Here is a 14099-nt window from a genome sequence, read left to right on the forward strand (position 1 = left end):
TCAAAGTTCAATGTGCCATGTAATGAGGAAGCAGTGTGTCTCAATTCAGGGGCTGCATCCTTCGGAGGCTGCATTTGTAGACAGGTTACGTCACAGCGGCTGCGACTAGGCTGTTCCATTTGGTATGCTTTTGAAGACTCCTTCAAATGCAGCCGACGAATGCAGCCTTCTGGTCCCAGATTCGGAGGACACAACTGATGTATCCTTCGCGGCCCACCATATCCCAAGATGCATTGCGTGCCGATGAAAATTTTATTTTAACCAACTTGGTGGCGAGTGATTCAGGAGCTGGAGAAGCGGCAGGATTCGCTTTTAAATCTAAGTATCGGGTTTCAACTCACTCGAATGTCACCGATACTAATGTTAAAACAAAAAAAGCGATCTCATAACATCACGTGTGTTAAAATGATCGGTTAAGTTACGTGACGTAACTAACAAGCTAAATAACGTTAGCCGATGCGCTATTATCCACAGCTCGTCTGCCTGCATCCAACCATAGTTAGCCTTGTAAAGTAACTTTTAATAACTTCACTTTCAAACCTCAGAGGTTGAATAATATCTTACTGAGATTGTGACGATTTTATAGGTGATTTATACTTCATATTATGTACATAAATGGACCAACGTGAGCACAGGTAGACAGGTTATCAACCTGAAATATCACGGCGATGAGAACAGCAAAGGGGGGGGGGGGGGGGGGGGAAACGGCTGGTGACGCAAACAGGAAGTCCTCTGGAGCGTAGACCATCTCATTTCGAAGAATGCTTGGTCCAGCCTTTCGCTGTCCTCAAAGGACGCGGCCGACGTAGAGCGCGAAGGCAGGGTCCTCCGAAGGATGCAGCCCCTGAATTGAGACACACCTACGTCCCAATTAAATGCATACTGCATGCATCAGTATGTACTTTGTAAGGAAGCTGCAGTATGTCCTAAAAGTAAAAAAAGTAAATGATTTAGAACGCAGCTTGAGACTGATACGTGGGTAAGTTGTCCCGCCCCAACAGGTTCAACCAGATCCACAAAGTGGAGTGAAGAATAAAAACACTCTCAGGTCAGACTCTGTTGTCTTAGTGAATGTATTTATTCAAGATAAACTCTACACAACATTTGCTGCAAAGGTTTCTGCTTAATCATCAGTTCTCTACTAGTCTACATACAAGAAGACAAGGTGACAAAGAGGGGCGTGCATGGATCCTCTAAACTATCTGGTCTAAACAACAGAATCCAGTCTGATGTCAAAGCAACTCTTTACAAGTTGAAATGATTTTTCCACAGATGCAGAGTTTGATCCTGAAAGACTCTTGTTTGAGCTGTGAGGAGGTTTCTGTTCACAATGACATTTGATCCTGTGAACGCAGCTCAGACTGAGACTCAGTCCAACCAGTCAGACTGCATACTGTGATGGTGATGTGAGAACACACCCTCTCTCTGATGAAGGATAAGAAGCTGCGTCACGATTGAAGTTGAAGTTGAAGTGAAGCACGGAGCTCCTTTTCTACACAGACCTGCTGAGGACAGAAGAGAGCTGCAAACTGATGAAGTTCATGCTAAAAGTTCAGTAAGTGGAGCTGTGATTGGTTGAAATGACGTCATTGATTGTTGTGAACGTGTGATTGTTTAAAGCTGCTTTTAAACACAAACGTCAGCTGGGAAACAAGATGTGTGAGCATGTAGAGAGAAGCTGCTGTTAGTTTGAATGTTGAAGTCCAGATGAAGTGTTGCTTTGAATGATGACACTGTGATGAAGAAGATGAGTTCAGTCTGATCTGGGGTCTGTCAGGACTGTTACTTATGTGGAGCACTAGGACCCAGCAGGGACCAGAGAGCTCACCTGGGCCTTTGTTTCTGCTCTGAAACACACCTGAGAGACTCTCTGTTTGCTCTCACCTGCTGCTTTCAACCCTTTAAGTCCACAAAGCTTCATGTTCATTTCTTCATCTGCTTCTCAACACATTTACTCCATTTTTGATAGTGTTTGAATGTGTTTGTGTTTTCTTTAGTGTTCACTTTTTCTCTCATTGATCACCAGGTTGTAGTCAATTATTAAATATTTAATGTTATTTTATTGTTGAAGAATATAATATTTTTAATGGGAACTGTTTGAAAACGTTTATGAAAACGTTATTTTTCAAAGTGTGCACATTTATCAGCAGGTTGTATAGTCGGCCTTTTATTGAGCCACTTTTTTTCTATATAGTTCCTGAGCAGCCATTTTGAAAGCATGTTTCCTCCTGTGCTTTGAGTTTTCACTGTAAAAACAACTCAAGTCACAATTATATTGAGTCACTTTCCTGTCTTTATTTGAGAGCATTTATTTTGCAATTTGAGAGCAAGTTCAAGGTGACAGTTTCCCTTTGAGCCACCAGAGGACGACAGCTCCACTAACAGCCTCATTGAGAGGAGACATCAGTGGTGACTCCATTAGAGAGAATCAGGACATTGATGTAGAGAAGGGGTCTTCAACGTTTTTCAGGCCAAGGACCCCAAACTGATAAAGGGATAGAGCAGGGACCCCGTACTATATATATTGTATACAATTTTGTTTTATATTAAACTGGGCCTAGTGCCATCTATAAACATACCTTGTTATTGTGCATTCAATACTAAGCTATTCAAATAATACACAGGTTCATATATTCATGTTTTTATTTTAAACATGTGCAAGGTACAGTGAGTAGGGAGGCCGTGCCACTGCCATTTATAAACATACCTTGACAACTGATACCAATGCCAATATCAACATTGTCTGTCAATTGCATGATAATCATGCAAACAAGCTATTCAAATTAACGTTTGTTGATGTTGTTTGTGTGAAGGTGTGGACTCTGCTATGAATCAGTGTGAGGACAGAGAGGAGGGAGTCCCTCCCTCTAAAACCAGCCGGACCAAATCTCAGAGGTGAGATGACCATCTCTAACTGTTCACACATAGTGTTCACTTTTTACTGACACCGTCACAGAGGAGTTCACTCAGTTCATTATGTTTTATCACTGAGGTCAAAGTTAATGATGGTGTTGTACCAGACTTCTTAATATTCAGAGGGGTTCCTCATATTCTGACCCTCAAACACAGCTCTCAGTATAATGTAGTCCAGTACAACAACACCTTTAACTGAGTCAGTATCATGTAGTCCAGTACAACACCACCTTTAACTGAGTCAGTATCATGTAGTCCAGTACAACACCACCTTTAACTGAGTCAGTATAATGTAGTCCAGTGCAACACCACCTTTAACTGAGTCAGTCTAATGTAGTCCAGTACATCACCACCTTTAACTGAGTCAGTATAATGTAGTCCAGTACAACAACACCTTTAACTGAGTCAGTCTAATGTAGTCCAGTACATCACCACCTTTAACTGAGTCAGTCTAATGTAGTCCAGTACAACAACACCTTTAACTGAGTCAGTATAATGTAGTCCAGTACAACAACACCTTTAACTGAGTCAGTAGAATGTAGTCCATTACAACAACACCTTTAACTGAATCGGTATAATGTAGTCCAGTACAACAACACCGTTAACTGAGCCAGTCTAATGTAGTCCATTACAACAACACCTTTAACTGAGTCAGTATCATGTAGTCCAGTACAACACCACCTTTAACTGAGTCAGTATAATGTAGTCCAGTGCAACACCACCTTTAACTGAGTCAGTCTAATGTAGTCCAGTACATCACCACCTTTAACTGAGTCAGTATAATGTAGTCCAGTACAACAACACCTTTAACTGAGTCAGTCTAATGTAGTCCAGTACATCACCACCTTTAACTGAGTCAGTCTAATGTAGTCCAGTACAACAACACCTTTAACTGAGTCAGTATAATGTAGTCCAGTACAACAACACCTTTAACTGAGTCAGTAGAATGTAGTCCATTACAACAACACCTTTAACTGAATCGGTATAATGTAGTCCAGTACAACAACACCGTTAACTGAGCCAGTCTAATGTAGTCCAGTACAACACCACCTTTAACTGAGTCAGTAGAATGTAGTCCAGTACAACAACACCTTTAACTGAGTCAGTCTAATGTAGTCCATTACAACACCACCTTTAACTGTTACTTCAGTAATACACATAGAACTGATTTAACACATTTCTGACACAAAAACTGAACATTATCATCTTTGTAAAGGTAGAATTTAGTGCGGCACTGTTTTATTGAATTGTTTTAGACTTCACAGATGTACCTAATAAAATGGACACATGGCATGTTTTTCTTCATTACTTTGTTAAGGACAAAGTTTATTCAATATGTACTAGTGTCAATACTGTTTTGGTTTCAGGATCCATCAGAGATCAGAATCTCCAGAACCTGGACCTGGACACAGCTGTGTGTCCTTGAAGAGTGATGCGTCCATGGAGAGTCCTCTTGATTTTAGAAAATCTTCTGATGGAAGGTAAGAATTTATAACTGACAATAAGTCATTTCTAACTTCTAACCATTCTAGTTATTTTCTGTGTTTAAAGATTTAACAATTATCTTCAGTTTTTCTTCAACATCCTTATTTTTCTGTGCTGTTTTTCTTTTTCAGGGTCCAGCAGCAGAGACCAGACTGTCCCGAGGCCAGCTGTCTGTCCTGCAAGAGCAACCAGTCAAATCAACATTTTATTGACTTTAAAGGACAACCTCCATGTGCTGATCAGATGTAAGCTGTAACTGACAGTAAGAGTCGGGTTATGCTAGAAAATAACTTTATACGACATCTGAAATCTAAAGTTTTTCAATTTGTTCGGAAAAGCCGTCTGTCATAGAGAGAGGGAGACGTGATATTGTTTGAATATATATGGAGATAACTTCTCACATGTTCAGACAGTCTCTCCTAAAGACATTCATAGTGTCGACCGCAGCTGTTCACATAAAAAGTGGCGTTAAGGGAATAATACGTGAAGAGAGCTGAGAGACAAGTTCAAACTCCGCCTACTTTCTCATCTGTGACGACTCATCTTTGAACTGAGACATTTTACTGGTTTGGTGTCATTCTTTCATACTTGGAGCTGCCCAGTACAAACTCTGACACTGAGACGCTCCACCGGAGCAGCTGGAGGTTCTGGGTGCCTTGCTCCAGGGCACTTCAGCAGTGTACAGTGAGGGAGGGAGAGCTACATGGAGGGCTTGGTGAGAGCTGTTGGGACTAAACCAAACTGACTGGTGAAGAAAACAGTGAGCTGAAAGACTGAGCTGTTGATTCTCAGTGGGATCAGCAGGACTAGTAAACCTTTACCACTACAGGGACTCATCTGATCCACATCCAGATATCACTTCATGGACCTTTACCTTGTGTTTGTCTCTGTGTGGACAGACACAATGTGAGCTGATTCTTCATGATTCCTCCACAGAGAGGACCAGGAGAGCTCAGAGGTTCCCAGAGGTCAGTCTGCCCAGCAGCATCAAACACACCTGGACTCCATATTTATGGTCTGTACATGTACAACTACTTTTACATCTATTCTTTTCACAATCATCTCCATGCTGCACTTTGTAGACCAGTGGATTGTCAGTCTGTCCAACATGGATCTGATGTTTGGTTCCATGGTTTTAGTTTGTGTCATTCATAGAATATTCTGTTCCAGCTGCTGGAGGAGAACATCGTCACTTTTGTGAAGAACGAGCTGAAGAAGATCCAGAAGGTTGTGAGTTCAGATGACCCAGAATGCTTAGAAAGTCAGAGGGAGGATGAGGAGGTGCTGGACGGTGAGGATGAAGAGCAGAGGAGGAGCAGCAGAGAGGCATTTGTGAAGATCACACTGCACTTCCTGAGGAAAATGAAGCAGGAGGAGCTGGCTGACTGTCTGCAGAGCAGTAAGAGGATTTCTCTAAAGATTTAACATGCTGGATAAATGGGACGTTTACTTATGTCTCAAGATATGGAACAAAATATATTCAAAGACTCATTCTTTGAGGAAATCACATGTTGAAATCTATTCTTTGACTTATTGATCTTCTTTGTTGTCTGTTCATTCAGGACTTCTTGTTGCAGTTGGTCAGCGTGAACTCAAATCTAACCTGAAGAAGAAGTTCCAGTGTGTGTTTGAGGGGATCGCTAAAGCAGGAAACCCAACCCTTCTGAATCAGATATACACAGAGCTCTACATCACAGAGGGAGGGACTAAAGAGGTCAATGATGAACATGAGGTCAGACAGATTGAAACAGCATCCAGGAAACCACACAGACCAGAAACAACCATCAGACATGAAGACATCTTTAAAGCCTCACCTGGAAGAGAGGAACCAATCAGAACAGTGATGACAAAGGGAGTGGCTGGCATTGGGAAAACAGTCTTAACACAGAAGTTCACTCTGGACTGGGCTGAAGACAAAGCCAACCAGGACATACAGTTCACATTTCCATTCACTTTCAGAGAGCTGAATGTGCTGAAAGAGAAACAGTACAGCTTGGTGGAACTTGTTCATCACTTCTTCAGTGAAACCAAAGAAGCAGGAATCTGCAGGTTTGAAGAGTTCCTGGTTCTGTTCATCTTTGACGGTCTGGATGAGTGTCGACTTCCTCTGGACTTCAACAACAATGAGATCCTGACTGATGTTACAGAGTCCACCTCAGTGGATGTGCTGCTGACAAACCTCTTCAGGGGGAAACTGCTTCCCTCTGCTCGCCTCTGGATAACCACACGACCTGCAGCAGCCAATCAGATCCCTCCTGAGTGTGTTGGCATGGTGACAGAGGTCAGAGGGTTCACTGACCCACAGAAGGAGGAGTACTTCAGGAAGAGATTCAGAGATGAGGAACAGGCCAGCAGGATCATCTCCCACATCAAGACCTCACGAAGCCTCCACATCATGTGCCACATCCCAGTCTTCTGCTGGATCATTGCTACAGTTCTGGAGGATGTGTTGAAGACCAGAGAGGGAGGAGAGCTGCCCAAGACCCTGACTGAGATGTACATCCACTTCCTGGTGGTTCAGTCCAAACTGAAGAAGGTCAAATATGATGGAGGAGCTGAGACAGATCCACACTGGAGTCCAGAGAGCAGGAAGATGACTGAGTCTCTGGGAAAACTGGCTTTTGATCAGCTGCAGAAAGGGAACCTGATCTTCTATGAATCCGACCTGACAGAGTGTGGCATCGATATCAGAGCAGCCTCAGTGTACTCAGGAGTGTTCACACAGATCTTTAGAGAGGAGAGAGGACTGTACCAGGACAAGGTGTTCTGCTTCGTCCATCTGAGTGTTCAGGAGTTTCTGGCTGCTCTTCATGTCCATCTGACCTTCATCAACTCTGGTGTCAATCTGCTGTCAGAAGCACAAACAACCTCCTGGTGGTCGGAACTAACTAACAACAAACCTAAACTAACACATCTCTACCAGAGTGCTGTGGACAAGGCCTTACAGAGTCCAAATGGACACCTGGACTTGTTCCTCCGCTTCCTCCTGGGTCTTTCACTGCAGACCAATCAGACTCTCCTACGAGGTTTGCTGACCCAGACAGGAAGTAGCTCACAGACCAATCAGAGAACAGTCCAGTACATCAAGAAGAAGATCAGTGAGAATGTGTCTCCAGAGAAAAGCATCAATCTGTTCCACTGTCTGAATGAACTGAATGATGGTTCTCTGGTGGAAGAGATCCAACAGTCCCTGAGTTCAGGACTTCTCTCCACAGATGAACTGTCTCCTGCTCAGTGGTCAGCTCTGGTCTTCATCTTACTGTCATCAGAAAAAGATCTGGACGTGTTTGACCTGAAGAAATACTCTGCTTCAGAGGAGGCTCTTCTGAGGCTGCTGGCAGTGGTCAAAGCCTCCAACAAAGCGCTGTAAGTACAGAGAGAGTTAGATTTGAATATCATATCTTAATTATGTTCCTATCTTTTCTACTTATTGCATATGTGTTGTTCATCATTGTCTCTTCAGACTGAGTGACTGTAACCTCTCAGAGAGAAGCTGTGAAGCTCTGTCCTCAGTTCTTAGCTCCCAGTGCTCTAGTCTGAGAGAGCTGGACCTGAGTAACAACGACCTGCAGGATTCTGGAGTGAAGCTACTGTTTCCTGGACTGGAGAGTCCACACTGTGAACTGGAAACTCTCAGGTCAGGATTCATCAATATGTTCCACTGATGACCACCTTAAACCTGATTAATGAATGGATAAACTCTGAACCTGCAAAAGATTGTGTCTGTGCTTGCATGGTTTTAAACCAATTGCGTTAATTTTGTTTCCATTATTTTAAAAGTATCAAATATATATGTTGTATCGTCTTTTTTTTCTCACTCTGCTGTTATAACTTGAAATATCAGGGAGGAATCAGAGAGTTAGCAGTAATGTTGTCAGATTGTTGATAGACATTAGTGTGACATTAGTGTGACTAAAAACAATCAGTAACAATGTTAATGTAACCCCACAGTAGCTGACATTATCTCAGTACTGCAGTAACCTTCCAGCCCTCAGTTCCCTCAGAATATGTCACACGTGTGTTGTTTGTGTGTTTGCAGGCTGTCAGGCTGTCTGATCACAGAGGAAGGCTGTGCTTCTCTGGCCTCAGCTCTGAGCTCCAACCCCTCCCATCTGAGAGAGCTGGACCTGAGGTACAATCATCCAGGAGACTCAGGAGTGAAGCTGCTGTCTGCTGGACTGGAGGATCCACACTGGAGACTGGAAACTCTCAGGTATGAAGAGGCCTGCTGCAGCCACAGACAATCAGTCTGATAGAGGAGGTAGAGCTGGAGACTTTTTCTCTCTTACACTATCAGCCTGGTTAATATGACCCTGACACACCAAGCTGACCTCAAACTACCAGAGACTCATCAAACTGTTTGTGTCCCACATCAGACCATCAATACAGACAGAAGTAGTCAGGGAACAGTAGCCAGGATGAGCCAAAACAGGGAGGGAAGGTGATGAAACTGTTGTTTCTCTGGATCGTTGTCTTGTTTCAACATTAGAAAATAGGACAGTGGTGTATCCCGACACGTCGACGGGCATCATGGTGGGTTGACATGCGTCAATGTCAGTGTTTCCCCTAGGTTTACAGCTTTGGGGGGTGGGTTAATGACAGCAGTCAATATAACAACTGAACAATTATTTGAACTGTACATTGAACTAAACATCGGAACATTTCTTTTTATGACAATTATCCACAAAGTGTGCAGTACTTGGGCTCTTTTCTGTACTTGGACCCGGAGCAGGAGAGCTACTCCGGCTGCTATTCGCAGGAGAGCGAGTGTTGCCATCTTCACCACCCTGGGAGCGCAGATATTGTTGTCTGCTTTTCAGGTTGTTGACGCAGCATATTTTCCGATGCTCGCTCTCTGTCCACTGGTGGAAGTGTGCTCACCTGTGTGTGCGCGCAAGTGTGTGTGTGCGCGCAAGTGTGTGTGTGTGCGTGCAAGTGTCTGTGTGCGCGCAAGTGTCTGTGTGTTTACGCACGTGTCTGTGTGTGTGCGCGCGCATTGGGGCGGAACTCCGCTGTGTGCGATACAGAGAGCAGAGGAGAATTGTAAACGCGGGACCATTTAAAGACAGAAATGATATGCCGTTGTGTAAATAAGATAAATAACAAGGCTATTTAGTTTGTTTAATAAAATAATAAGGTATAGACCTGTTCTATAGGAAAGGTAACCTTAAATGACTTTGACCTTCAAGGGGGGGGGTGGGGCGCCCCGCTAATATAATGGTAGGGGAAACACTGAACGTAGTCACGCTGCAGGTTTGTGGGCTCATATCAAACAATAGATGATGTTTTGATGCTCGTGTGTGTTGCCCTTTAGTCCAGACATTATTGTGAAAAGACAAACAGACCAATGAAGAACCAACAGCTGATTGTGGACATGGTGTGTCAGAGCCCAAAGAGGTTTATTTAGGACTTGACCAAAGTTATAGTGGGACACAGGCAGTGCTCTGTGGCTGCAGACGGACTTGAATTGTAATGTTTTCACCCTCAGATTACAGATAATAGAAACCAGTGTTAACTGTTGCTAGGAGACGGGATGTGAACAGCTTTGTACATCCAACCATCCCCCCCGACCTCCTTCATCAGAGGGTTTGTGGCGCTGTAGTGATTTCAGGCTACTTTCTCCTTTACTTATGAGAGACAACAGTCATTATTACACAAACACAAGAGGTTACTTGTCAGGACCAAAACATCAAACAATCAATACTTCTATATTGACAATGGATCAGCTGACTCTGTGTAATCGTGAAGAGTCGTGTGGTTGTGATGAACCCACAGAGAATTGTCTCCGTCTCTGCAGCTCTACAGAGCTTTTTAGCCTCTTTTAGCTCCTAGTTTTGGTTCTGCAGCACATTTCCTGTTTGGTTCAGTCTCAGTGTTTCCAGCAGCAGCTGCTTTCATCCAACAAGCTGTGATGAAGCCACTGTTCACTACCTGCTCAGCAGCAAACAGCAGACAGACTCAGTTAAAGACTAGCTGGTGAACATAGTGGAGCATTTAGCAGCTAAAGAGACAGATGTTTCCCTCAGGAGGTGGTGGAGACCAAAAACAGAGCTAAAAGAGAGAGAATATTGGACTTCCATTCATCAGGTGACACAAACACAAAGACTCCTGATGAGTCATCATGTTGATGTGTAACTGCTGGATGTGGAAGCAGCTGGTTGATATCATGTTAGACACAACTACTTTATAAGCTGATAATATGTCAGATGTTGTGTTTACAGCTTGTTTTCACTGAACCACAAGTGGACAAAGAAATCAATTGATGCAGGTTTAAACATGTGACTTATTGACTGACTGGAAGAGGAAACTGAGTCTGAAATGGATGATGATTGTCAATATAATACTGATAATAATATATCATGAATAAGTGAACATAATGAGCTGTCATCATGGGCCAATCAGAAGAAGTTCCTCTGAAGTAAAAGAATATGAGCTGATGAATAATAAGTGCTCTATGTGAACATGAATAACAAAGCTCTGTGTGTGAGAGCAATGTAATGTCCATGTTTCATGCTGCTCTGACCCCCCTCCTCCTTTCAGGGTGGAGCCTGCTGGAGTCCGATGGTTCAGACCAGGTCTGAGGAAGTGTAAGTGTGCTTTGAATTTGATTCATGAAAACAAAGCATCTTCAAACTGTGACATCACTCATTCACATCTCTGATGTCATCATCAAACAGATGATAGATTAATAATTGCAGCTGTATTGTGTCTTGTTCTCTCACTCAGATTCCTGTGAACTCACACTCGACATAAACACAGTAAACAGAAACCTCAAACTGTCTGACAACAACAGGAAGGTGACACATGTGGAGAAGGTTCAGTCATATCCTGATCATCCAGACAGATTTGATGTCTGTCATCAGCTGCTGTGTAGAACTGGTCTGACTGGTCGCTGTTACTGGGAGGTCGAGTGGAGCGGAAGAGTTTCTATATCAGTGAGTTACAGAGGAATCAGAAGGAGAGGAGGCAGTAGAGACTGTAGGTTTGGATGGAATGATCAGTCCTGGAGACTGGATTGTTCTGATGATGGTTGCTCTGTCTGTCACAATAAGACAGCAACACTCATCACCGCCTCCTCCTTCTCCTCCTCCTCTGGTAGAGTAGCAGTGTATGTGGACTGTCCTGCTGGCTCTCTGTCCTTCTACAGAGTCTCCTCTGACACACTGATCCACCTCCACACCTTCAACACCACATTCACTGAACCTCTTTATCCTGGGATTGGGTTTGGGTTCTGGTCTGTTTCCTCAGTGTCTCTGTGTTCTCTGTAGGAGGGAGAGTCTCCTCCTGGTAGAGAAACTTTCTCTCTGCTGACCAGATGTTCAGTCTGTACAGGATCACACACAGCTGATGTTAGTTAGTACCAACCTGATCTCTCAGTGGTTGTAAATGCAGTTGGAGCAGGTGAGGGGTACCTGAGCTGGTCTGGACTCTGGGGGGTTGAGAGCTCTCTGGGACTTGTGGTGTTGCAGATGGATGTCTGAAAGAACTGAGCGAGGTCCATGTAATGACCTGAAATGATCTGTTGTCTGAGAGAAGATGTGAAACATGTTTGACTTTGTGTATAAAACTGAACTTTGTTATCTTGAAACATTTGTTTGTGTGAAGAAAAACCTACGAAATGTCTTTCTGGATCAAATTCAGCATCTGTGGAAAAATAATCACAACTTGTAAAGAGTTGTTTTGATTTAAACAAACTAAATTCATTCTTTACTTTGATCATTGTGTAACAAATGAACAAACTTTGATAAGTGACCTTGAAATAAAAATAAATCAATATATGGACCAGGAGGTTAAAGATGCTCCAAGTAAAAAAAGTAGAAATAGGAGAAGACAACAAAGAAATCAGGACTTGGCTTTTTTAGGATTCTTTTCAGGCTTCTGGTTTGGAGTCTTTTTGACGAGGCTGATTGCTGAACTTAACTTTTGAGGTTTTTGACATTTTATCTTTTATTTTCTTTACTTTTTGCATTATCTGTTTTGTAACCTTTAATCTTTTTATTGTAAAAACCAAATAAAACTGGTTTGTATTTTGTACATTCCAACCAAAGTCCAGTCTGGCGTGTAGATTGTGGTGGTACGTTTGATACCAAGGTCACAGAACAAGCCGTCTTCTGGTGCCTTACCCACACTGGGGGGGGGGGGGGGGGGGGGATGATGATGATGATGATGATATCGGTTACGAAGCGAGGTTGGTCACCTTTTCATTGGCGTTAGTATAGTAGAGATAGTGTCACATTAGTCTGACGTCAAACACATAAAAGAAAGTGGTGTTTAGTGTTTCCGGGTCTCGTTGGTTCTTTCTATTGGAACAGTAAGCATGTGTGGCTGTGTATAGATGAGGTTTTACATTTTCAGTAGATAAGACAAAGACAATGTTCTTTAAAAGGAAACAAATTGGTAGTGAAGTAAAACTAAACTATATAATCATGAATTGGAGAGAGTAAAACACTTAAAATGTTTAGGTTTGTGGTTTGACGAAAGGGTCACATGGGCTCTACATATTAAAAAAGTAGAGGATAAATGTAAGAAAGTATTAAATATAATGAGTTGTTTGATGGGAAGTGAATGGGGGGGGGGGGCAGATAGAACTGCTTTGAAAGCCATATACAGTGGATTAATTAGATCTATATTAGATTATGGTTGTGTGGTGTATCGATCAGCAGCAAGCATATATCTCAAAAAACTGGCTAGGATTCAGTATCAATTTGCATACAATACAGGCACATATCGACAGTTACCACAGTTATATCCAGGTTTTCACAGATGCATCAAAGAGTTTAGGAACAGGAGTAGCAAACAATACGCTTCAAAAAATAGGTAAACATGAAACAGGCAAATGTGACTATTGTGGGCAAGAGGAAACAATAGAACACGTTATTGTTCAATGTCAGAAATACGAGCAAGAAAGAAGGCAGCTGATTGGAGACCTCGGCAAGATGGAGGTACGGTTTGATGTAATAGATATTGTAGCGACCCTTACTAAATATTCTGCAAAAGAACTCGTGAAGTGAATGCTATCAAATATTATTTCAATATCTTAGACTAACTAATATTATTAAGACAATATGAGCCTGTTGTTTTGTCTTCCTTTTTGTTTTCATTCTTTTTTTCGTTCTTTCTTTTCTTTCTTTTTCTATACTCAACTGTAAGTAGGCTACTAGACATCCTGATCCACACTCCCTACCAGTTGGTGGCGGTAATGCACCAATTCATTGTTTGCCAACCGCCAATAAACCTCAAAAAAGAAAGAAAGGAAGAAAGATGGCGTCTGTCAGAAACACGTATGTTAGCAGAGTGTCTTTGTTGTGTTCACAAATGTGTGTGAGCTCCATCTTGGTCTCTGTAAATTAGGGGAAAGATTAACGTGAGACAACATCCGGTTTCTTCAGACGAACATCCGGTTTTCAGAATAAGATGCCAACAAAGTATGAATTATATTCACATTAAGTATAAAACATGCTACCTGCATCTCGTGAGTTAAAGAGAAAATACACCCAATTTGTGGGTAAAGTGTCTTTATTCTTTGATCGCTGGGTAACCATCATCACCTCGGAGTTACAGCATTATATTGATGAACAGTAGAGCTGCATTCACATGCTCTGACTGTCATGAAAACAGACATTTTTGCTGAAACGTGCTGAAACATTTTATTCCCGTTGCACAGCAGTGGAACGTTTCATATAAAGTCACACTGAGCACAG

The 14099-nt window shown here is 42.5% G+C and overlaps 2 protein-coding genes across 2 annotated transcripts in view; one reads left to right on the forward strand and one right to left on the reverse strand.

Annotated features, from left to right (window-relative positions):
- Nucleotides 1-14099, reverse strand: part of LOC142932588 (NLR family CARD domain-containing protein 3-like) — a 216297-nt gene that overhangs the window by 100967 nt on the left and 101231 nt on the right. The window lies entirely within an intron of this gene.
- LOC142933111 (NLR family CARD domain-containing protein 3-like) lies at nucleotides 5836-12128 on the forward strand. Its single transcript, XM_076077260.1, has 6 exons — nucleotides 5836-5842; nucleotides 5961-7764; nucleotides 7862-8035; nucleotides 8438-8611; nucleotides 10939-10985; nucleotides 11125-12128. The coding sequence occupies exons 1-6, from the start codon at nucleotides 5836-5838 to the stop codon at nucleotides 11664-11666; spliced, it is 2748 nt and encodes a 915-aa protein (XP_075933375.1). The 3' UTR covers nucleotides 11667-12128.

Source organism: Anarhichas minor, unplaced genomic scaffold, assembly GCF_050575085.1.
Source record: "Anarhichas minor isolate MPS153535 unplaced genomic scaffold, ASM5057508v1 ptg000058l, whole genome shotgun sequence".
In the NCBI taxonomy this organism is placed as follows: Eukaryota; Metazoa; Chordata; class Actinopteri; order Perciformes; family Anarhichadidae; genus Anarhichas; species Anarhichas minor.